This window comes from Myiozetetes cayanensis, unplaced genomic scaffold (genome assembly GCF_022539395.1).
Source record: "Myiozetetes cayanensis isolate MyiCay16 unplaced genomic scaffold, myiCay2020 scf5-8, whole genome shotgun sequence".
Taxonomy (NCBI): Eukaryota; Metazoa; Chordata; class Aves; order Passeriformes; family Tyrannidae; genus Myiozetetes; species Myiozetetes cayanensis.
The window spans coordinates 84,038,144-84,062,397 of NW_026087742.1; the positions used below are offsets into that span (position 1 = coordinate 84,038,144).

General features: G+C 35.3%; 1 protein-coding gene across 3 annotated transcripts in view; it reads left to right on the forward strand.

Moving 5' to 3' along the window:
- Positions 1-24,254, forward strand: part of HERC2 (HECT and RLD domain containing E3 ubiquitin protein ligase 2) — a 105,722-nt gene that overhangs the window by 75,673 nt on the left and 5,795 nt on the right. For all 3 annotated transcript variants that reach the window (XM_050331532.1, XM_050331535.1, XM_050331534.1), the window contains exons 65-87: positions 591-816; positions 1,539-1,710; positions 2,263-2,449; positions 3,196-3,336; positions 3,496-3,687; positions 4,963-5,116; positions 5,633-5,740; positions 6,755-6,886; positions 7,394-7,552; positions 7,647-7,765; positions 8,145-8,270; positions 9,226-9,381; positions 9,529-9,644; positions 9,770-9,968; positions 11,154-11,368; positions 11,860-12,037; positions 13,683-13,844; positions 14,974-15,065; positions 15,868-16,007; positions 17,056-17,243; positions 17,914-18,111; positions 19,939-20,022; positions 23,482-23,623. In XM_050331532.1, coding sequence (XP_050187489.1) covers positions 591-816; positions 1,539-1,710; positions 2,263-2,449; positions 3,196-3,336; positions 3,496-3,687; positions 4,963-5,116; positions 5,633-5,740; positions 6,755-6,886; positions 7,394-7,552; positions 7,647-7,765; positions 8,145-8,270; positions 9,226-9,381; positions 9,529-9,644; positions 9,770-9,968; positions 11,154-11,368; positions 11,860-12,037; positions 13,683-13,844; positions 14,974-15,065; positions 15,868-16,007; positions 17,056-17,243; positions 17,914-18,111; positions 19,939-20,022; positions 23,482-23,623 — 3,586 coding nt within the window. The remainder of the gene's footprint in view (positions 1-590; positions 817-1,538; positions 1,711-2,262; positions 2,450-3,195; positions 3,337-3,495; positions 3,688-4,962; positions 5,117-5,632; positions 5,741-6,754; positions 6,887-7,393; positions 7,553-7,646; positions 7,766-8,144; positions 8,271-9,225; positions 9,382-9,528; positions 9,645-9,769; positions 9,969-11,153; positions 11,369-11,859; positions 12,038-13,682; positions 13,845-14,973; positions 15,066-15,867; positions 16,008-17,055; positions 17,244-17,913; positions 18,112-19,938; positions 20,023-23,481; positions 23,624-24,254) is intronic.

A 24,254-nucleotide genomic window follows, 5' to 3' on the forward strand; every position in this document is an offset into this window, starting at 1 on the left:
AAATAAAGATTTCTTATTATATTTATTTGGTTTTTAAAATCCTACATAAATAAAAGCATGATTGTAATTTAAAATATACTAGCTTTTGTATTGGTACTGGAGTTTACATATTTTTTTGTTGTAGTAGCTTTTGTAATACTTTCCTTTTATTATCTCATTATCACTTTCCTGCTTTTTACTCTGGAAAATAGAAGCAGTCATGGTATTCTGGACAGATTTCTCTGATGTGATTCAGCATTATCATAGTATTGATTCAGATCTCCAATGCAATTACTAAGCAATTAATTCTTCTAACTTACTGTTCACTGTGAACATTAAGTAATTTATGAATCAACTGATCATTTATGAATTGGCAATAATTTACGAATCATCTGATAAAGTGATGCTTTGATTTTTTGTTTTATTTTATTTTAATGTATGATAATGCCGGCATTAATGAATGGGATGGGAAAAAGTCATGACAGTAGGTTCTAGTAGTGTCCTAGAGTAACAGTAGGAATTACTAACATTCCTTTGTAGGAATTTTTAAGAAAACACTTAAATGAGATACACAGTGAAGCTAAGTCATATGTGGAAATGTTTACTGGCAGGTTTACGCTTGGGGTGACAATGACCATGGGCAACAAGGCAATGGAACTACTACAGTCAACAGGAAACCCACTCTTGTCCAGGGCTTGGAAGGCCAGAAAATCACTCGAGTTGCTTGTGGGTCTTCCCACAGTGTAGCATGGACAACGGTGGATGTAGCTACACCATCTGTTCATGAGCCAGTACTTTTCCAGACAGCAAGGGACCCTTTAGGTGCTTCGTATCTTGGTTGGTATTTGTTGCCTTACATTGTTTTTTTCTTTTAATACCATTGGAGTGTTTGTTTTGTGTGTGGTTAAATAGCTTATAGAAGAATGCAAAAAAAGGTCTTAAAAAAATAAAATCAGAAAACAACAAAATACACCTTTAAAAAAAAAGCCAACTAAACCTCTTCCTGAGAGTTGAACTTGTAAAGGGCTTGTTCAGAAGTCATATTGGTCTGAACTTTTGTTGTTGTTCAGAAGATTAAAATGCAGAATGGTTTCTCAAATACCCCAAAGGCTTTGTCTTTATGGTGGTAATGATAGATGAATGCTGCTGTAATATCAGTATTTTTATATATTACTTTTTGTTTTTAATGTAAGAGACTTAAGTAGTTAAAACAGCAGTGTTTTGTGTTGCATATGAAAACACCAAACATTTTACTAATTAAGCTTTTTCATGACCAAGGCAATGTGTACCTAATATATATTCTTGTAATTTGGGAACATTTGTGTAAGTAAAACCTGTTTCAGATGCTGATTACCAAAATTGTTCTATTTGTATTACTTAATCTTTGTAAGTAACAAGGTCAAGCATTTATTTTACAAAAGCTCTTACTGCAAAGCCTCAATATTGACTTTAATATTGTAACTGTAGGCACTGCATTTTAAGAATCTATTGTAGAGTTAGTCATCTTTCTGATTTAACCATTAAAAAATGCTCATCTTCTCTTTCCCCCACTCCTCCAGGTGTTCCTTCAGATGCAGATTCTTCTGCTGCCAGTAACAAAATCAGTGGGGCAAACAGTTCCAAGCCGAATCGCCCTTCCCTTGCTAAGATTCTCCTGTCACTTGATGGGAATGTTGCCAAACAGCAGGCATTATCTCATATACTGATGGCATTACAAATCATGTATGCCAGGTAGGCATGGAAACATTCTTGTCTGTTACAGAGCAAAAGATGACGTAGTTTACCATGTACTGGGGTCTCTTGAGTCAGGTATAAGTTGCTTAACAAGTTTGTACTCCTCAGGATGGGCTTAAGCTTCCTTTAATTTTTTTTTTATGTTGATGTTACCTCTGTGCTCTTATGTTTACAAAAGTTTAAATTGCCCCCGGGAAAAAAATGTTTATTTAAGAATACTCAAGTAAACAATGTAGAATCAGTGTAAGTGAGTCATGATAGATGATATGGAGGAAGTAGTGGGAGCAGGGTGGAAAGAACAATAAAACTTTACAGTGCCCTCATTGTTAGTAGAGAACAGAGTATTTGTGCTAAAATTTATGAAGAGAAACACAGGTTAAAATAGTGGCCTTAAAACATGGTATTTAATCATCAGACCCAAAGGAGAAGAGTGATAAACTACTCTCTAAATAGAACTTGGAAACTTTATTAAGGCAAGCTAATGTAATTTTTCAAGTTCAACAAGGGAATATAGTTAGGTTAATGTTTATCTGTCCTAAATGATTTCAGGGATGCGGTTGTTGGAGCGTTGATGCCTGCAAGTATGATTGCACCAGTAGAATGTCCCTCTTCATCACCAGCCCCCCCATCAGATGCTACTTCTGCAGGAAGCCCTGCAAATGGAGATGAATGCATGCTTGTAGGAGATATAGAAGAGAGGCTAAGCCCAAACCCATGGCAGGACAGGAGAGGGGAGGTAAAGTGTCAAATTATTTTTTTCCCTCAGTTTTTAACAGTAAAGCTGAAAAATATGATCTCAATTAGTTTGATAATAGCAGAGAATAAAAAATCTTTAGTGCTCTGATTTCGGGACTGGTTTCTCTGTGTATGTCAGATTTGGAAAAACTAAAATTTTAGTGTGAAATCAATTTTGAACTTGCAGAAAGTATTTTGTCACTCATATGCAATTATGATGATTTGTAGTAATATTTTAGACATATTGAATCCTTTTTACAGGAGTGATATTAAAAAACAAAGTCAAGAATTAGAGGATATTTGACCAATATTGAATGAAGTGGAATTATAAACTTAGATCAATTAATGTAGACATGAGGCCCTAAATGAAATTCTACTCTGATTCCAAACTGTTAATAGAAACAGAAAAAAGAAAAGGCTTGCTACTGAAGAGACCTTTTGCTCTAACAAACTGTGAATTTGACATGTATTATTAGGGGTTATCTTGTACTTTGTAGACTTTTATGCAGGTGCTGATGTTTTATTGCATGTTTTTGTAGCAGCTGGCATTGAGGGGGCGTGTTGGCTGTTCTTCTGTCTTAGGAACATAAAATAGAACCTAAAAATACAAGCAGTGAATCTGAACTTATGGCTATTTTTAGATTGCTGCTGTCTTTGAACACTAGCCTTTCTATTAAATAATTAAACTCTTAAAGGTTTTACAGTGTATTGTTGAAGCTTTTATTAGTTATTATTTGTTTTGGCTAGGTTGTTCCTTCAGAAGATGCTGTGACACCGTCTGCTGTAACTCCCTCAGCTGCTGCTGCCTCTTCCCGTCCTTTCATTCCAGTCACAGATGATCCTGGGGCTGCCAGTATCATTGCAGAAACCATGACAAAAACAAAAGAAGTAATGTCAATACCTTCCTTAAAACTTAAGTCCTTACCATGCTTTTATCAAGCAGGTTTTTTTTTTTGTATGTGTTTGCCTTTAAAAATTACTCTGTAAATGACTGCATATTTTTAAATCTGTCTAAAGACAGAGGGATGTTTATTCTTTGTTTTGTAGGATGTAGAGAGTCAAAGTAAGGTATCTGGCCCAGAACCACAGTACTTGGATGAGTTTACGAGTCTTCTGGTACCAGATGACACGCGAGTCATGGTTGACCTGCTAAAGCTTGCTGTGTCCAACCGAGCAGGTGAAAAGGGAAGAGATGTTCTTTCAGCTGTGCTGTCTGGCATGGGCACAGCTTACCCACAGGTCAGGCTTTGTTTCTGTTGTATTTTAACTACGTCCTTTCTTTTAGCAGTTTACTAGAATATTTTCTTGTATTGGAAGTGCAGCTCAGCACACTGAGAAACTTAATAAACATGAAAATTTGTGTTGAACTTAAATGCATGTAAGCTTTAGTAATTTTAACAGAAATGCTGCATGAATATATGCGTATTCTACAGATGTCAGTAATAGACTAATTTCTCAATTTGTCATGCTGCAGCTAGGCATTAAAATAGAAGCTTATTAGCGTATTTATGTATTGGCTGTCATTATTGGAATGAAGCTGAATTAACCAAACCCTATTTGCTGTTACTTTAAAAACTTCATTGGTGGTTTTGTTTTGCATCTGAGTTTATTTCTCAGATTGATGCAGTCATTATTGCTAGCTAAAAGTTCTGTTAATAAATTGTTAAAGATTTAATAATTCTTCTTAATTGTTAAGATTACCATTTGATGCATTGAACTTTCTAACTATTTGCTAAGTATCCATAGGTGTAGGGTTTTTTTGGCGTAGCTGACAAAAAGAATGTTACAAATAATAAATTATTTATAGAATATCTGTGTACAATAATGAACTGAAAGTTCTTTAATATTTCTTGTAGCTTTACCCTTCAAACAGTAGTTTTTCCTCCTAAGTAACAATTAATTTATTTTAAGATTTCTAAAACTGTTACTCCCCACCCCCTTAATTTTCAGTGATTAGCTAAGTATATTTACGTTGGGTTTGAGATGTAGTTTTCCCAGTCCAATTAGATACACGCTATATGTGCAGTTATACATTAGTTCTGGGGTTTTTGCTTCTAGCATTAATAGTGAGTAGCAGAACTTGTTTGCGTGGGGTTTTCGTATTTTGCAGTCAGAATTTTTATTTGAAACTGCTCTTTTAAAATTAACACTATTGGAATTTTCTCCCTAAGCAGCGATTTGCAATATTACATACTGGTTAAATATTTATACCTTTCATTAATCTCTTGCTCTATGCTTTACAGCTTAGATTTAATAGTTTGCTTTTTCTGTAAGGAAAACCAGTTACATGTGTTGTCGTTTACTTACTGAAAACTTACATGGTTTGGCTTTTAGTTCTAGGAGTTTTTCTAGCTTTAACACTACCAAAAAGAGTATTTTTGAATTAATATCATGGTCTATGAATCAGAATTCAGTAAAAAAGTTATTTTAAATTTGGGAAGAATGGTAGTTGGCTTAGTTTTCTTGGACTAATCAAATATACTGTTTTTGAAGTATATCTTTTTCTTTTCTTAGGTTGCTGATATGTTGTTGGAGCTCTGTGTTACTGAACTAGAAGATGTAGCAACTGATTCACAAAGTGGTCGCCTCTCTTCACAACCTGTTGTGGTAGAAAGCAGCCATCCATATACTGATGATACCTCTTCTAGTGGCACAGTTAAAATACCAGGTACGGAGTTCTTAAGAGTTACATTGCTAAGTTATTTTCAAGCTTGCATGCATTAAGTTGTTCCTTAGCTTGCAAAAATGTTTATTGAACTTTTAAATGTTATCATGTTATGCTGTTTTCTCTTCATTTATGGAGACTGAGTCTTTTTCAGGGTCAGTAATTGAACACTTATTTTCTGGTCTTGAGAAAGGGAAATACTTTTTTATTTTAACACTGTTTTTTCATTTAGTGCTTCCTTCAGGAAGTTACTTAGTACTTATGAAGAGTTACAGACAATAAAGAGCTGTTTACCTTAACTTTAAATAGGCATATTTTGTCTTTTGCAGCTTTAGTTTTGAACGTTCTAATATGATCTTTTGTCTACTAGCCCCTACTCACTTGAGCTTGCTGTGATCTAAACCTTGCAAAGAGAAGAAATTACAGACAAATAATGTCATTAAACCAAAGGAAGTTATTTTTATTTTTTGCAGTATTGATTGCTCTGTAAAAATTTGTAAACTCTTTGGTGCTGTTTAGGTGCCGAGGGACTGAGGGTAGAATTTGATCGCCAGTGTTCTACAGAGCGGCGCCACGACCCTCTCACCATAATGGATGGTGTCAACAGAATTGTTTCTGTCCGATCAGGTTATGAGATCTCGTGCTTTTCAAAAACATCTTGTGTGGTTTGCTGTTAAATGCTGAATGAAGTGTACCACTCCCTGTGACAGACTTCTTGGGAGGGATACGCAAATTAAAAAAAAAAAGAGGAAAAACTATGTAAAGTGATACTCTCTTTTAAACTGGAAATGATACATGATCTAGACACACAGAGTGATCTTGCATCTTCAGTTATAGAGAATCTCTCAGAAAAACATGTTGTGCTGTCCCGCTCTTCATAAGAGCAGTTAAGGGTGTAAAAATAAGTGTTTAGCACTCCTGCTAACATGTGTGAATTTCTGTATAATAGTCAAATGTCCAAAATAATAGGTTGGTGCTCTCTGTTTTCTACTCTGACCTATGCATGTGACACTACATGAATTCTTCACATCTTTAATCTTGATATCTCTGATTAAAGTTTTAAGCACTAATAATTTGTGGTAGATTTTAGAAGAACGTTTTTAATCTCATCAAATTTTATGTTGAACCTGCCCATACACTACATCATGTACAAGGGTCTCAGTAGTTACTGCCTGTGCTTAATATCTCTGGGCAGTCATGACGTGGGCTTTTACTGTTGACCCATTTTTCCCCAGACTCTTTCAGATGCACATGTTTCATTAGTGAGATTTTTTTTTTTATTGGATTCCTGGTTGGAAACTGTAAAGCTTAGTGTATATTTTGTTAATATTTTTGTAATATGAAAGATAAATTAAAAATAGGACAGTGGATTTTAGTAAACTTTCATAATGCCTTTTGGGTGTGCTAATGAAAGTACTGAGGCTATCTGCTAGCAGTGCTAATTGAACAGTTAAACACTTAAGTTTTGTTCAAATAACATCCTTATATTTATGTTTATGTGCTTTACATAGCTTTTTTTCTTAAATGCATTTATGTAATGTTTATAATATGTAACCAGGGAAGTAGGTTGCTATGGATGAATGGCTGGCATATTGACTCAGACAATACAGATGAATATGTTCGTATTACCTACCATAACAGGTCGTGAGTGGTCAGATTGGTCTAGTGAATTGAGAATTCCAGGGGATGAGTTAAAGTGGAAGTTTATCAGCGATGGGTCTGTGAATGGATGGGGATGGCGATTCACTGTTTACCCGATCATGCCAGCTGCAGGTAAGGTATCACATATGACATTTACAGACAGGTAAGAGAGTAGATTTTCTTGTCTGCTTTTCACAGTTGCATTTATTGGATGGTACTTACATGCCAAAGTTCAATAGTTCATTTACATTTATACTAAGAAAAATATACTTTCATACTTAGGAAACATTTTCAACTAAGTCCTGAGAAGGTGCACTTGTTCATAAGGAAGAGGTAAAAATAGTTTGTAATCACTCTAGTTTGCCTCTTCATTGGTGAAGAGAGGATACTTTTGGGGCACAATTCATCTGAATTTATTTTTTTTCAATGCATTTGCTTTGAAATTAGGTGAATTAGGTCATGAAAGTGCCTCTTTCTTCAATCCCTTAAAAGGGAGGTGGAATGGATCAACTCACATGCAGATTAGCACTCTAGAGTGATGTATTTGGTCAGCTAAATCCTGCGTATGTTCTGTTCTTATTTCAGTCTGAGGACAAACTTTCCCCAGCTTTTTTTTTTGTTTCTTTTTGTTTCTTGCAGGCCCTAAAGACCTTCTCTCAGATCGTTGCATTCTTTCATGTCCCTCAATGGATCTGGTTACGTGTTTGTTGGATTTTCGCTTAAATTTTGCTTCCAACAGGAGTATAGTTCCTCGCTTGGCAGCTTCTCTTGCAGCTTGTGCTCAACTGAGTGCCTTAGGTAGGTATAGTCTTAAAATTAAGTCTGTTTGTTTGAAGTTAAAATGATTGTTTTAAGTAATTACATTCTTTGTGTACTTACTATTTTTCTTTAGCTGCTGGCCACAGAATGTGGGCCTTGCAGAGACTACGGAAACTGCTCACAACCGAGTTTGGCCAGTCCATTAACATCAACCGGATCCTAGGGGATAACGAGGGAGAAACACGAGCTTTGGTGAGAAGGCAGTGATGCTCCTCTTCACATTTTTCACATTAAGACGGATGTGAGGCATTAAATGCTAGCCCTGATGTACATTTTTGCTATTAATGATAAAATAGGAAATGGGCAAATGAATAGTCGTCTTTCACAAGTCTGCAAGCCTGTAAAAGTACTTTATTTTAGAAAAAAAATGGCTAATTCCAAGACTGTATAGATATGTTTTTGGAATTGCCAAATATGGTAAAAATAATTTTGTGTTAAGAAGTGGATAGAAATAATACTTTGCACAGCTACCTGTAGTTTGGGAAGTTATTTTTATTGTTTTTATTTCTAAATCATGTTCTTTCTGTAGTGAATACAGTAAGACTAACTCTCTGGTTCTGTGGTGTTCTAGAGTTTCACAGGGAGTGCTTTAGCTGCTTTGGTTAAAGGTCTTCCAGAAGCTTTGCAACGACAGTTTGACTATGAAGACCCCATTGTGAGAGGGGGCAAACAATTGCTCCATAGTCCTTTTTTTAAGGTAATGAAATACAATCAGTAAAGAATTCATTAGAACAGTTCTGGGATTTTTTTTATAAGACATGGTAAGCGCACCTAGTCCAATAACAGGAGTGTTTTCTGACAAAACCAGAATACTACTTCTAAAAGGAGAATGAAATAAAAAAAAATAAAGGATAAGGAGTACCTAGCTAGGCAGAGGTAGGTAGGTAGGTCAAAAAAATATCTTGGAAGTACAGTAGGCTACACTTTTCAGTAAGTGATTTCTGACATGTCCTAAAAGGAGTGTTGTGTATTTCCATTTAGTTAGTTAGTTAAATACTCTAAAGGCTTTATTTATTTACATCTAATTGGAACAAATAGGAATGTGTTAAGTGGAAGGCTATTCTGTTTTGGACCCTGTACTTCAAAGTAGAAATAAACTAGTAGGAAGTATAGAGAAGAACAAGAAGAAAAAAGGCTAAAGAAACCTCCCATGTAGAAAAAGTAAAATTAAAGACAGTTTACCTATCTTAACAAAAAGAAATTCTCAAAAGTTTATACAAGGAAGAAGTAATCCATTGTTGACAATATTCATCAGTAACATTGATTTGAAATGGAATCAAATCAAAAATCAATTGAAAATTCATTTAATTGTAGGAAGGGGACTTAGTTTAGAAATGGAAGGTAAAATGTTCGACACATGGTATTTGATGTAGAAAAGTTAATTAATCTAGGAGTGTTTTTCACTGGGAGGTTATGAAAACTTCTGGATTTGAAGAGGAAGTTAGGTGCCATGTGACATAGTGTGGATACACTTGATGTTGCCCCATCAGTGAGGGTAATGAAGATGACTCTTAGTGTCCCTTGTACTTTACATGTCTTTGAGACCATGTTCAGGCCCTACTGGTCTATGCACTGTTCAACTGTATCAAATGCATATTAATTTTTATTGCACATTTTTGATCCATCCCTAAAATGTTTTTTATTGTCTGCAGGTGCTTGTGGCTCTGGCTTGTGATCTGGAGTTGGACACTCTCCCTTGCTGTGCAGAGACACACAAATGGGCCTGGTTCAGGAGATACTGTATGGCATCCAGGGTTGCTGTGGCTCTCGATAAGAGGACACCATTACCTCGCCTTTTCCTTGATGAGGTACTGTAGGAATACTTTAAATGGTTAATGGAACATATGGAATTGTTTCATGTAAAAAGATACACTGAGATTGAAGTATTTTATGCCAGCTGTGAGAGGAGTAACTGATAATTTGAATAAAGTTGTTTAATACAAAATATTTTACAGGTGGCAAAGAAGATCCGAGAATTAATGGCAGATAATGAAAATATGGATGTTCTTCACGAGTGCCATGATGTCTTCAAGAGAGAACAGGATGAGCAGCTTGTCCAGTGGATGAATAGGTTATTTCTTTCAACTGTCACTGGTTTAGTCTTGTGATTCTTTTTTATTGTACAATGATAAACTGCATTTTCTGTGACATTTTAAAAACTCTTTTAAGATTTTATTTGTTTTGCATTTTCTGCAGGCGACCTGATGATTGGACACTTTCAGCTGGAGGCAGTGGAACAATTTACGGTTGGGGTCATAATCACAGAGGACAGCTTGGTGGAATTGAAGGGGCAAAAGTCAAAGTCCCAACTCCCTGTGAAGCTCTTGCTACCCTTAGACCAGTGCAGTTAATTGGTGGTGAACAGACTCTGTTTGCAGTGACCGCTGATGGGAAAGTAAGGATGCAACAAATATGGTTGTTTGTTTGACTCCCTTGAAATGTTTCATCCTCAGTCAGAATGGGTTTGACTACATGACAAATAAAGTGCATAGCACAGGTTTATTATTATTATTGGTAGTAGTAGTTTAATTTTATTATTTTAAAGAATCTGAACTGTACCAACTCCACCTGTGCATTCTAGGAATGCAGTGTACTACAGCATTAAATGTGTGAAACAAGACACATATTTTAGTTCTCAGTTCAAAAATGTGATCAGATTTTGGAAAACAAATCTGGGCACAAGCAACATGCTCACAGAGTTAGGACAGAGAAACAGGACAGACAGTAAAATGTAGTGATGATTATATTTCTCTGAGAGGGGAGAGGTATAATCTCAGATGATTCACAGTTGGCTAAATGTAAATTAGATATTGCAGGATCTAGTTTGCAGATACGTAAATCGTGAGCAAAAAGGAATCACAGTGCAGAAGTTTAGTATAAGGTATAGGAGAAAAAAATAAGTTAATGATTTTGAAGTCTTTATTTTTATACAAATGGCAGCTCTCTGTTTAGGACATGATGGAGAATTTTAACTAGAGCTTTGTGTAGCAGTTACATTCATCTAGTGAGGTACTGTAATGATTCCTTAGGGTCAGTATGATCCTTGTTACTTATTCACAGAAGGGTAGAGGGCAGATTAAATACATTTCTTGACATTCTGTTGAAAGAAATTATTTTCAGAGAGACAAAAAGAGTGAAAAGCACTACTTAAAACTATTTATGGGATGGAAGGGAAAGTAACAATTGTTTTTAGGTGTATATATCCTACAGAAGGAAGAACATTAGAATAGTGCTGTAAGAGAACTACAGGTGATAATGATAGATGATTTTGTTATGGTATCATGCAAAGCTATGGTTTCTTGATAGTTTTACAAAACAAGGTTTAGGATTCCAGAGGAAATCTGTTAAGTCAGTGAGACTTCTTGACATGATTGTAGCTATGTTTTCTGAAAGCTTTTGTGAAATATTTCAAAATATTTCTTATATTCCAAAAGACAGAAAATAAGAGGCCTGTAAGAAACTGTTTTTTCCTTTAACTGTATTCTGGCATACCTACTTGAAGAATTCATTTCTACATCTCGAGTGAATCTTCTACATGAGGCAAACAAAATTAAATTAAATTTTATTCTTTACTCTAAAGCTGTATGCCACTGGATATGGAGCAGGTGGTAGGCTTGGAATTGGAGGAACAGAATCAGTTTCTACTCCAACTTTACTGGAATCCATTCAACATGTGTTCATAAAGAAGGTTGCAGTGAACTCAGGAGGAAAGCATTGTCTGGCATTGTCTTTTGAGGGAGAAGTTTATTCTTGGGGTGAAGCAGAAGATGGTAAACTGGGTCATGGAAACCGAAGGTAAGTAGCACTCTGATATGTTATTTTAAAAGAAACTATTAATGGATACTTATTATAGTTGCTATGTATTAAAAGTGCTGTATGAGTACTGCCTACATGCAGAAGTCAGTGTTAAGTAGTGATGTGGAAACATATATTTTAAAATCGGAGAAACACAAAATATTTTTCAGATAAGCAGTTACTCTGATTTTTGGATTTAGATCATGATCTAACGTATCTGTGGATGCTGAAGTTCAGTAGCTTTTCTTTGAGATCTGTCTTGTAGGTATGTGGAACCTTTTGGGGGCAAAACTGCCATTGTCCTGATTTCCACATCCAATGTTGCCTACATAAAGTGAAAAATTTTGTTGTGTTAGAAATGTGATTCTGATCCAAAAAGTAAAAGGAATGCTCAAGTCCATGGGGGCAATGTTATATATTTTATACTAGTGTGTTTTATGGTAGAAACAGTCTGTTTCAAAAATTTTGGGAGACAAGTGTTTTCATTTCAGCCCTTGTGATCGTCCTCGTGTAATTGAGTCTCTGAGAGGTATAGAAGTGGTCGATATTGCTGCTGGGGGAGCACACAGCGCTTGTATCACAGCTGCAGGAGACCTTTTTACGTGGGGAAAGGGAAGATATGGACGCCTTGGGCACGGAGATAGTGAGGACCAGCTAAAACCTAAATTGGTAAGAAACCTTTGGAGTATTACACGGTCTTAGTCCTGTTCCTCAGTCATAAATACCTGCTGATCTGTAACTTTTTGCATTTCTGCATATAAAGAATGAAAAGGCAAAACAGTGACGTGTGTTTATAAGAAATGAACAAATTGCCACACCTGGAAGGATAAAATGAAAGAGGAGCTCCAAACTTTGCAAACTTTGCAGCTTTTAGTGGTCACTAAACAGCTTACAGGGAGTTTCTTTGAGAGAGGTTTAAAGAAAACCCCAAATCAAACACTCCACCCCTCAGTAAGTAAATTTCACCCTTTTCCCAGGAGTAGTTTGCACTCAAAGTAACAAGTGAGTTCCTTGTCTTCTGGTTCTCCTCATTATTTACTTCCTGGAAAATACAACAGTGTTTGCAGTGATAGCCACTCAGTCACTTATAAATTGCTTTTTTCTCCTGACATAATAATGATACTCTTGATTCTCATGATTGAATAATGATATGTTACTGAAGTATACACTAAGTTAATAAGAATTTAGCAAAGTAATTATGAAGTATTTAATTGCTATTTGCTAAAGAAAAGTTGAGCAGTTTTTGATGAAGATTAAGTAGTAAATCTAAGAACTTGGACACTGTGGAATGTAAGAAGAATGAGTATACTGATAAATTTGGACTTGTACTCATGTGGACTAAAGCTTTTAGCCAAAAATAGTGGTATTAAGAAAATTACCCTGCCTTTGAAATGAGAGTTCATTTTGCTACCTTCATTCTCTTGCTGAAAATACAGCAAAGGCTAAGATTGTGTCTTTTTGGCTCAAACTGAATGTTAGTTTGTTATTTTTACTCATAGCTCTGTGTATGTATTTCTGTTCATACAAGCATTAACTTTTTCCAGTGTTTCAATTTGTGAGATAAGTTCTTAGTCCTCTTTGGGACCTTATCACCTCTCTTCAGATATTCTTGTTCCCCTGGCCCCAAAAAAGCAAGGTTTGCCCAGCTTTCCTTTTCCTCCCTCCATGTTCTTTGGTAGTACGAAAATAGATAACCTGTAGATGAGTTGAAGTATGTGAAGTTCCATTCTGCTTTGGGTGATGGGTTGTGCCACCTATAATCTATTTCAAGTAGTTGTGAGGATGGGAAGGATGTGATGTGCATGTGGGTCACTGAGCTTTTACTTTGTGATTCCAAATCCCATACTTTGTCACTAGATGGCACCCTTTCAAAAGGCGTTAATTACAATCAGGTTATGATGCAAGTGCTCGAAAATTGAAAACTAGTAAAAGACTATTTGAAAATAAGTTGTGGGTTTTTTTTCCCCTTACTGTATTTGCCCAGAGAGCCTGAAATTATTTGAACAGAATACAGTTTTTGATAACATTAGGTATTTTGTATTAATTGTTTTTCCTGACATTTTAGGTCAAAAAATTTTAACTAGCTCACCAATTAAAATAAATAAATCCTGTATTTAAAATGCATAGTTAGTTTTCATTTTACTGGTTTGAAAAGAGCAAAGCCCTTTGAGTTGCCTTTACTTGCTTATTACGCCTGTGCTCTTTCAGACTTGTAGTTCCACTGAAGCACTTCTGCAAAGTGGGTTTGTCATCTTTCCTGAAACTAAATGCCTGAGTCTTTTATTGTGAACAAAAATGGGTGATTTTGTTACAGGTGGAAGCTCTCCAGGGTTACCGTGTGATCGATATAGCCTGTGGCAGTGGAGATGCACAGACATTGTGCCTGACTGATGATGACACAGTCTGGTCCTGGGGTGATGGAGACTATGGAAAACTTGGGAGAGGAGGAAGTGATGGCTGTAAAGTACCAATGAAGGTATTTCAGTGTAATTATTTCATTGCTTTAGAAACCAGGATATTGGTGGAGAACACTGAGGACAGATTTGCCAATATGTGCAAACTTTGACCCATCCTGGCACATCAGGATTCTGCTGCCTGAATGTTACAAATGAACTTTATAGGCTACAATAACAAGTCTTTAAGTTTTGTGCTGACTGATGAAGTTGCAAATGAAGGTTTTTCTTTGGAGAACATTGCTGGTTTGAGCAATATTTCTCATTTTAATTTTGGTTCCTGTCAAAACATTACATCTTGCCAAGAAATCTTCATGTTTGTTTGTGTTATGAAATTTCCATAATACTCCTGATGTCATAAGTTCATTCCAGAAAGGGGTATCAATTATTTGAGAAATAATCTTACTTATATTAAACTTACATTAAACTTTATATTAAACCCTTCCTGTGAATGCACGGTTGACTTGGAATTTCTTCACATTACAAATTAAATCCATGTAGCAATCAATTTTGAATTCCAGTACTTACTATGAAGATGAATGTTGCTTGTGTGTGAGAAATGTGTGTGTCACTGTGTATGCCTGTGCACAATGGATTTTTAGATTCTAAATCCAGAATCACACTTTATTACTTGGATACAAGGATCCCCATTAAGTGTCCAAATGTTTCCAGCATGATGTAACGTAATGTGAAAATAGTTTGTTTATCTTTCATCAGTCCCATAGGATTGATGGTAAAGTAGCATAAGGATAATAATAATAAGTAGGAAGAGTCGGCTGGAGGTATAAATTTTTTATTATGTCAGCAGAATCACATCCTTGTCATACCAGCTGGGGATGATTAATGTTGAGTGTTTGCAGACAAAGCCTTATCATTTCTACTTGGGGCAATTGCCAGCTAACTATTGGCAAAACATACTAGAGATGGATTTTCAACAGTTTGTGAAATTTGAGCTTCTTTTTGGTGTTTAAGTGGTGAACAGTAGAAACATAAAGGGAGTAGAATTCTTCTAAATTATCTACATAAACATTTTAATTTGTAAATATACATATAGATATACATTTGAACATTATATTTTACTTAAGACTGTGCAGTCTTTGGAAGTATAGCTTCTTTAATTAATTCTAATTTGATTTGATATTATTTTTCTAGATTGATTCCCTCACAGGCCTTGGAGTGGTTAAAGTAGAATGTGGATCACAATTTTCTGTGGCCCTTACCAAATCTGGAGCAGTATATACATGGTAAGTATTCTCTATTAGTTATTTTGGCAGTATTAGATGTAACCTTGTCTGTAACAGATTTTAGTAATACACTGCCTTCACTGTTTTGATCTACCCCATCAAAAATTTTCTGAGTTCCTCTGTCTTGATTAGTAATCCACTAATGTTCTTTGGGGAACATTTTGTAGTGCTGTGAATGAAAAATCCAAGTATTTTGTTTTGGAGACAGTAGAATTATAAGCATGAAGTATCATGCAGGGTGGAAGATGATAGCATAAGTAACATTCTCAGGTGTTACCAAAATTGTGTCTAGCTTGTAGTGGCTGCAGTGCGAGAATTTGATTTTAAAGTTCATTGTTTTAATCTTCCTACACCACTCCGAATTTTGTCATTTAAACTACTGGACTAAAATGTTTAAAAAGACTAAGCAGAATACCTTCCCAGCTTTCCTCTGCCGTCTTGTTTGCATGGCATTAGATATCCTTAAACTGTACAAAGTTCAAGTCTCTGAGATCAGTAAACGTACTGTTTTTGCAGATAAATGGTTCTAATACTTGACCCTTTGAGAAGAAAAAAATAAACCACCCCCTGCAAAATTGGTAAAAGGACCTACACAGAATAAGTAGGAAAAGCACAAGAATTTGTACTGTGTCAGCAGAATCACATCCACACAAAATAGGGATGATTAAGTTGAATATTTGGAGAATATTTTGATATTGGACTTTATAAGTACATCTGCAGATCAAATATCAGATGTGGTCTGTTGTTACATTTTTTTCTACAATTAAAACACAATTTTGAAATTTTTTACTCTTCTCTGCAGGGGCAAAGGAGATTATCATCGCTTAGGCCATGGATCTGATGACCATGTTAGAAGACCACGACAAGTGCAGGGACTGCAAGGAAAGAAAGTCATTGCGATTGCTACAGGGTCTTTGCACTGTGTGTGCTGCACTGAAGATGGTATAATAATTAAATAACTTATTTAGTTCTTAGAACTGAATTTGAATAAAATGAAACTTTAAATCTTTTAGTCAGCTGTTGATAGGTTGTCCTTGCAAAAACCATTGGTTCTTTGTGGGCATGGATACATCTTATGTTTGGAGATGTTTCATGTTTCTTAAGCAGCAAGCATGATGTTGATTTAAAGTGATCACATAAAACTAAATTGATGAAAATTAAAGAATTCAAGTTGCATAAACATTGATGGTCAAAGAAAAATATAGAACTCCATAAGTAATTACAGAATGATGAAACAGTAGCATTGAATGCATTTGGCTTTTTTTTTTTTTTTTGCAGAGTCTTGTGAGCCTGCTGAAGTGTTTAACTTGCTAAATGAAGCATTGCACAAACTATTGCTTCTTACAAAGCAGGCTGAGATACTGAATATCCTTTGTAGCAGACTCACTCCCCCATTTAATTAACAAATCTGCACAATAACTGAGTGCTTTATGGGTGCTAGTGAAATATAGCTGCAGAAAATGAATGTGAATAGTGAATATAGCTGCAGAAAATGAATGCTCAGGATCAAGGTTGTTACTTTAAAAGTATTTTCCAATTATCTTGCAGCAGTGAGCACCTATTTTAATGTCCTTTCTGTTAATATAACTTACTATAGGATCTTTTGTCTCATATAAATGTTAAACCTTTTTAAATTCTTTTTTTTTTAATATTGGCTTTGTTTTTTTCTGTGAAATTATGTTTCTGATGTTGTGTTCTTCTTCTGCTCCACCATTTTCTCCTATTTTGAACAGAACTCTTTAGTTATACAAACCACTAGGAAAGAAATGCATCTTATGCTAGCTGCTCTACATAGACTGTGAACCTAGCTATGTCATGAAGATTTATCTGCACTAGATAGTGGATTTCAGGATGGCCATCAGTCCTAGACGTGTTGATTAAAGCCCAAGACCTCATTCAGTTAAATGTTTTATAAATATTAACTTAAAAAAAAAAGGGTAAAAAGCTTGTATATTAGCTTCAGAATGATCAATTATATTTATTGATTTAGGGGAAGTGTATACATGGGGAGATAATGATGAAGGGCAGCTTGGAGATGGAACAACTAATGCCATCCAGAGACCACGCTTGGTTGCAGCACTTCAGGGTAAAAAGATCAACAGAGTAGCCTGTGGCTCAGCACATACTTTAGCTTGGTCAACCAGCAAACCTGCTAATGCTGGCAAGCTCCCTACACAGGTAATATTTTCAGCTTATTGAATTCAGATTTAAATGTACTTAGTATGCTTATATGCTCTTTCAGTTGATGTATTTCCTTTTAAATCCCTGCATAAGCTTAGTGTGCTTTGATTTGGCTTTAAGTTTGAGCCAGTTACTTTGTTTTACTTGTGTATTTTCAAAAGATTCTGCTTTTCTGAGCTGAAAAACCTCTTCATTCAGTTTTTAATCCAAATGCACAACAGTGACTGAGTTTGTACATTGGCAGGAATTTTAATTCTGTATTGCAGCTATGAAAATGTTATACCTTTCAGTGGAGTTCTTTGTTGCTTGCTTTATGTTGAGAGGATTGTTTTTTGAATATTTTGTATTTCAACTATAATGCCTGTGTGTGGTGATGACAGGATGTAAAATGTGTTTGTTCTTGGGTAAATTGTAAAATATGGATTAACACTTATATTCCAGCCATCATATGTTTAATACTTGTTTCAGTTTAGATGGATACTATTGGTATCTTTTAGAAAAAAATGTATTGTTTATTGTATTGTATTAAATGTTGACAGTATAAATAAGCAGATATCCGAATTTCTGTTACAAATTTATCTACAAATGTAAAGATTGTTGTTAAATTTAATAAAATTAATTATATAATAATTCTAAATTACATTGGGATATCATTGCTTTATCATAGGTTCCTATGGAGTACAATCATCTGCAGGAAATTCCCATCATTTCATTAAGAAATAGGCTTCTGCTTTTGCACCACATTTCAGAACTCTTCTGTCCTTGCATTCCAATGTTCGATCTTGAAGGAAGACTTGATGAAACTGGCCAAGGACCCTCGGTTGGGTTTGACACATTACGGGGAATTCTGATATCACAGGGAAAGGTATTTTATCAGAATGTTTTTTAGGGAGAGATTTGTAACTGTGAGTGTAATGTACTGTTTGAACTGTTTCTAAAGAAAGAAGATTTATCTCAATTTGTTCTATAAGTTGTATGTCAAATATTTGCATTCTGATGATGCAAACTTCTCTCTTTGTGTTCTTTATACTGTGGTTTTCTCAGTTCTTCAGCATAGTGCTTTTCTATTTTGAGCTTGAAAATAACTTTACACTGTAAATCTTCAGTTTGTAGTATAGCTCAATTCTTCTAGAGAATTCAGTAGATGGTTTCCTGGAAAAAAATGTGAGACAGTAGACAGTGACCAGTTCATACCTGTTTACATTCCTCTGTCAAGGTCAGGTGATATACTAGTTGATCCAAAGCCTGTGCAGGTACAGACTTGTTTTATTAGACTGAACTACAAGTGAAAATAGAATACCTAAGAGTTCAATCCCAAATTGGTAAAGAATGTGAATTTTTATAGTTGTAAGTAAAGTCAGTCATAAGAAAATGTAGATAATTATAATGCTTTGAAGCTGCAGCACTTACTCAAAACTTCAGATATGGTAAGCCTGTGAAAACATGACTTGCCTTCAGTATAATCATCAGTTTTGGATCTGAATTTTCTCACTGTCATAGTAATTTGTCTAACTGAAAAAGAAAACATTATACAAACAGACAAAATCTGCTGGGAGATATCTTTTCAAAGAGAAGCAGTTAAGTTTCCCCCTGCAGTGCTGTTCTATGTCCTTAAACAAGACACACGGCCTGTAACTAGACTCCTTAGTGCATGTATTGCCTCAAGGTCTCTTTTTCTAGACTCCAGTAAAATTTTGTAGTAGAACAATTAAACTGTATCCATATTTCACAGACCAAGGGAAGGCAACACATTTTTCATCAAAACCTTCACTGGAGAAAAAGGAAACACAAATCCTAGCTGTTCTGTTCATGACATGTTAGTGCTATTAATTAGCAGTCCTTGCATATATGATGTTACATATAAGAATGGGAGTGCAGGAGGCACATTCAACTCATTTACTTTCAGTCTGCAGAATAGTTACAGAAAGGTTCCACGTATGAGACAAAATGTGATATCAGGTATATTTTATGTCAGAAATGTTCAACAGAGGCAGCAGAATTTGCAGTGCCATATTCGTATCTAGAAATCTAAGTCAGGCTTACTGTCAGAGATTCTAATGACTTTAAAATCTTAATCTTGCTTGAAACTGGCTGTAAAATCAGATTCAAATGTTGAGTGAGAGAACCTAAGGTATTTGAATTTGCATAAAAAGTTTTTTGGTTGTCATTCTGTGACATTAATTATTCTCCATATACATATATAAATCTGATATAAACTAATTTATACCTGTACTCATCAGTATGTTGGTTGCTTAATAATAAGGAATCTGGGGACCGTGCAACCTTTCAAGCCACGGTTTTGAGTTATAAAGGAGGGACTTTTTTCTTTACTTTCTTAGTATCCCCACTGTTTCAGATGTGAATTGTATTAGCACAAATAACATGATCCTTGACTACACAGCTTTATTTTCTGTTGCTTTTGTTTGTTTTTAATATGTCAAAAGTATTTGATGCTTGTTTCATTTCTTCTAAAGAAGACTCAGATGTGTTATGCCTTTTCGAATGTTTTGTTGTGTACTCAGAAAGAAATTGCTGAAGGATAGCATTGCAGGATCAGTTTCTCTATTCTTTTGAGTATTTTTTTTTCCTGAGTTGGACTAAGCATGTGTTTATCTGTGAAATATGTTCAGCATTTTTATTTGATTGCAGTTTTGCCACTGTCTTAACTTTGTGTACTTTCCTTTTTTTTTAGGAAGCAGCTTTCAGAAAAGTTGTGCAAGCAACTATGGTGAGAGATCGTCAGCATGGGCCAGTTGTAGAGCTCAACAGGATACAGGTACCTGATGCCGAAGTTTCCATGTACTGTCTGTGTGTTTGGCCTGCAGTGCTGTGTTGATCAAACCCCTTTGTTTCAGCTGTTTGGTATCTGAGCACTGAAGAGTTTAATTTTTATCAGTGAATCAAACAATGAATAATTGAATGTAAGGGCTGCTTATTTCCAGTATGTTTTCATCCACATTGTAGTTGTTCGGTGAGAAGGGGGCACTTTGTGAAATGTGAATGATTTAGAATGATTTAGACTCTAATGAGCAAAGTATGTCCTGCTTGACAAAGGACTGCTTTTTCAAAACTCTCTGTATTGTTTAAGAGGGCAGAGATTCTGATGCTTTTCTTACCTATCCAGATGATCAGCTGAATTACTCAGCTGTTGCTTTCATAACTGAGAACAGGAAGGGGAAAAAAAAAAAAAGGAAAGGAAAAAAAGCCTTTGAATGTAATTAAATATCAGTCTGATAAACTCTTGTCCGTTGCTGGTCATCACATGTGGTCATATTGATTGCAGAACTCTTTGATACAAAAGGGCTTTTTTCCTTATCATTGACGTTAGAAAATGTAATGTTGTGCCTTAGGCCAGATGTGTCTTTTTTCCATAGATATTTCTGTAACATAGAATAGTAAAACATTGTTTTCATTTAAATGGATTGAAGCCTGATCTTCAGAGTCCTCATGCATTTAATTCTGCTGCTTTCCTTTTTTTTTTTTTTTTGTGTGTGTGTGTATTGAAAAAAGTAAGAACATCTATTTGTAAGGTTTTGTGAAAATTTTGACTGGTGAGTTTTCTTTCAGTGAACAGAAATACATCCTGATGTGGCTGTTTCTGCTTCTTTACCATTTTCTATGTGCACTTTGAATTTTTTTGTGGTAATGTTCTGTGATAAAAATGTGGTATTTTAGTTTATAGTACCAGAGATTTTCTGATTACTTTTTGTGTGTGTATTTAGAAAGTTCAATAAAGTAGTGAGTGCAATCATTTTAGGCAGGAAACTAGTGAGTAGGTTTTGGGCTCTTTTGCTAGTGTCCTCCTTGATGAACTCTTGAGTTCATTAATTGAGATAGGCTTTCTCATGTATTTTTACATGTTTGTTACTTAAATCTGTCTTGAATTCTAGAAATAAGTTGGTAGCTTCCCTTTTTCTGTGGGAAATGAAATACTGCTTTAACACAAGTCTTTCCTAGATTTAGCCAAGTGAAGGCTAAAAAGGGCCATGTTTATAATCTGGCCAGATTACAATGTACCAAGGATGGCTCACTATTTCTTGAGTAATCTTTTGCTGAGAATGAGAATGTGGATTCTTATTTGATCCTTTATAATATTTAATTGAAGATTCAAAGCTGCTTTGCATAGCTGCAAAAAATCCTAATTGTCAGTTTAAAAATGCTCATCTTATTTTTAAGTTCTTTTCCAGATATTAACTTGTTTTTTTAAAATAGTTCCTTAGCATCCCTTGCTGTTTAGTGGTTTCTTTGGAAGTATCAGAATTGAACGTAACAGCTGTCTAACTTGCAGTGTAAAACCAAACAAAACACCACTCCCTTGTCCTGATATCAAGTGTTATATGGACCAGGTTCCTTTAGAGTAGATCACATTCCCCTTATGTACAGCTTGCCTCTGTTTTTTTTTTCTGTTGGGAGCCTTGTAAAGGTGGGGACATTGTAGTTTTATGTAGTTTTCCTGCTCAGAGTGAGTGAAATAAAAAGTCATGACCTGTACTGTAATTCAGCCAAGTACCAGCCTGGTGTTTCTGCAGCATAAAATTGAGTGTAGATATTTTATGCTTTGAGGTGTAACATAAAGGAGTGTAGCTTGAACGCACAGAGACAGTTTGGGATGCTGTTGGAGGACTGTATAGGGCATAAAAACCAAATTTGCTGCAGTTTTATCCATAGTAATTTCTGGGAATAGGCATGAAGGGAAATGTTCCAAAACAGCATCTGGGCCTTGTTCTGGACAGGTGTAATAGAAGTAGTCCAGAAAGTGAACTAGTCTAGACAGGGCTCCTGTGCTCAGGTTTACTTACTGACCCTCTTACTAGCAGATCAGATTTACCCAGTGTTTAAGTACTGGTATAGCTCACGTGGTGTCAAATGGACAGTGTGTTATGACCTATAGGCAGACGCTTTCAGAATGCTGTTAAAATGTATCTTTCCCCAGGAACTGAAAGGAATTTCACCCTTTTTGAAAGGAAACAAATTTCAGTTATTAAGGAGAATGTCTGCTTTCATTAATGTAACTCTGCAAAGAATCTCCTGGTTTGATGTTCTCTACTGTCAAGGGAGGAAAGTGACGCGTATGGATATATGAAATGCCACTTTAAGACTAGGATTCCTTATTAAATGTGGATTATAGAAATCTCAATAACATAATGAGTAAAAATGATCTGATCTTAAAGTAGGCACAGCATACGAATGAATGATTTGTTCTTTTTTGAGGGCTGTATTTCAGTTTAAATAACATCCTTCCTTCCTGGTTTTGTCTTCTCCCTGATAAAGTGTACTTTAAAAGAACACTTACTTCATGACAGCCTTCATTTTCCTACATTGATCAGGCTAAGATTTTTTTGTTTGTTTGTGTAGAATAGTTTTTTCTTTACTCTTTGCCTTTTTATACTCTATTTTTTCTGTAGCGTTTCAGTTTGAACATAGATAACTGAAACTTGAGGTACAGGTGAGACTATGTCTGTGCTCTTATAATTATTACACTGATACTTCACTACCTCTTCTGGAGATTGATTTCGTGATATATCCTTGAATTGTGATTGTTTTCGTCATAGATATGTCTTGTCCATGAACTGTATATATTTCTCGGCTGATTCCTACTAAGAAGCTGTCATCTTTTTGTAAACTTTCTTTATTAGTGTCCAAGTGCATGGCTTTATGTATTACATTTCTCTCAACTTTTGTGAGTTGAAGAGAGTCTCATAGAATGGCCAGTATTTTAATGGGTAATTTCAAGCTGCTTTAGGCAAAGTTCTGTGATTCAGAGAAAGAACTTAAATTTTGTTCTTCATCACTTGAAAATGCTTTAACCAGCTTACAGATTGACTTGAGTGACTCTCCCCCTTTATTGCAATAGTGCTGCTCACAATAAGTGTCTCATGTGAAAAACTTACCCAGATTTGTCAATTGAATGTGTGAGTAGAGACAGGATGAAATAACTAAATGGATTACAGTCAGAAAAACTGAACGCATACCGATGCATTGGCTGCTGCTTCAAAAATAAGGAAAGAAGTCTTTATCGTCAGGCTTTATCGCTGACATCCCTCTGTCCTTTCATTTGCTTTGAAGATAAACAGATGTAGTGCTGAGTAGTGACAGATGAACAAAGAACTGTTTGAAATGAAAGATAAGTAAGGTGTTGGTGGTTGAGGGTACCAAGAATTCCTTATCTGTCTGCACAGTAATGCCACTGAAATATGTTCTTACCTGTGACTTTTATAATGTGCTTATTCAATAGGTAAAGCGTTCCAGGAGTAAAGGAGGACTGGCTGGACCTGATGGTACAAAGTCAGTGTTTGGACAGATGTGTGCTAAAATGAGTTCCTTTAGCCCTGATAGCCTTCTGCTTCCTCATCGTGTTTGGAAAGTCAAGTTTGTTGGTAAGAGAATTCTTCACACCTCATCCCTCTACTTTGCAGTTAACTTTACGGTTTTCTTGAGATTTACTTTCTTGGAGAACCTGAAGGAAGGGATACAGAAGACAATGTATGTGTGTAGGCAAAATGCTTAAAATGTAAAAAACCTTTTAAAATTACTCTATAAAACCCCTCAAAATTAATGGAAATGTGTCTGTGATTCTGCTCAAATTCCAGGGGCAGCTATTCTGCTTGCTACAAACACCCTGCAAAACCTAAACCAGTTTTTCAGCTGTCTGAATTGGTAATTAATCGTAGCTAGTCTTACTGGTAAGGTTGTTTTTTTTCAAATCACCATATCACTTTGAGCTTTTTAGTGAAAAATACTTCAGATTGAAGAGCCATTCTATGCACTGAATATGGGCTCAATAAAATATATCTACTTAAAAATGCTACTCATGAAAGTCAAAGCTACACTTCCTGTTCTATCTGTGTTTTATTTTATCTTGATAGTGGATAGCAATAAAAAAAATAGTTACACTCTGTCAAAATAGTATTTTTGTCACTGTGATATGTCATACAGTCTTCTAAAAAATGCATTTTACAATGAACTGGAAACATCCAAAACTTTGAGGGTTTTCATATGAGCAGATAA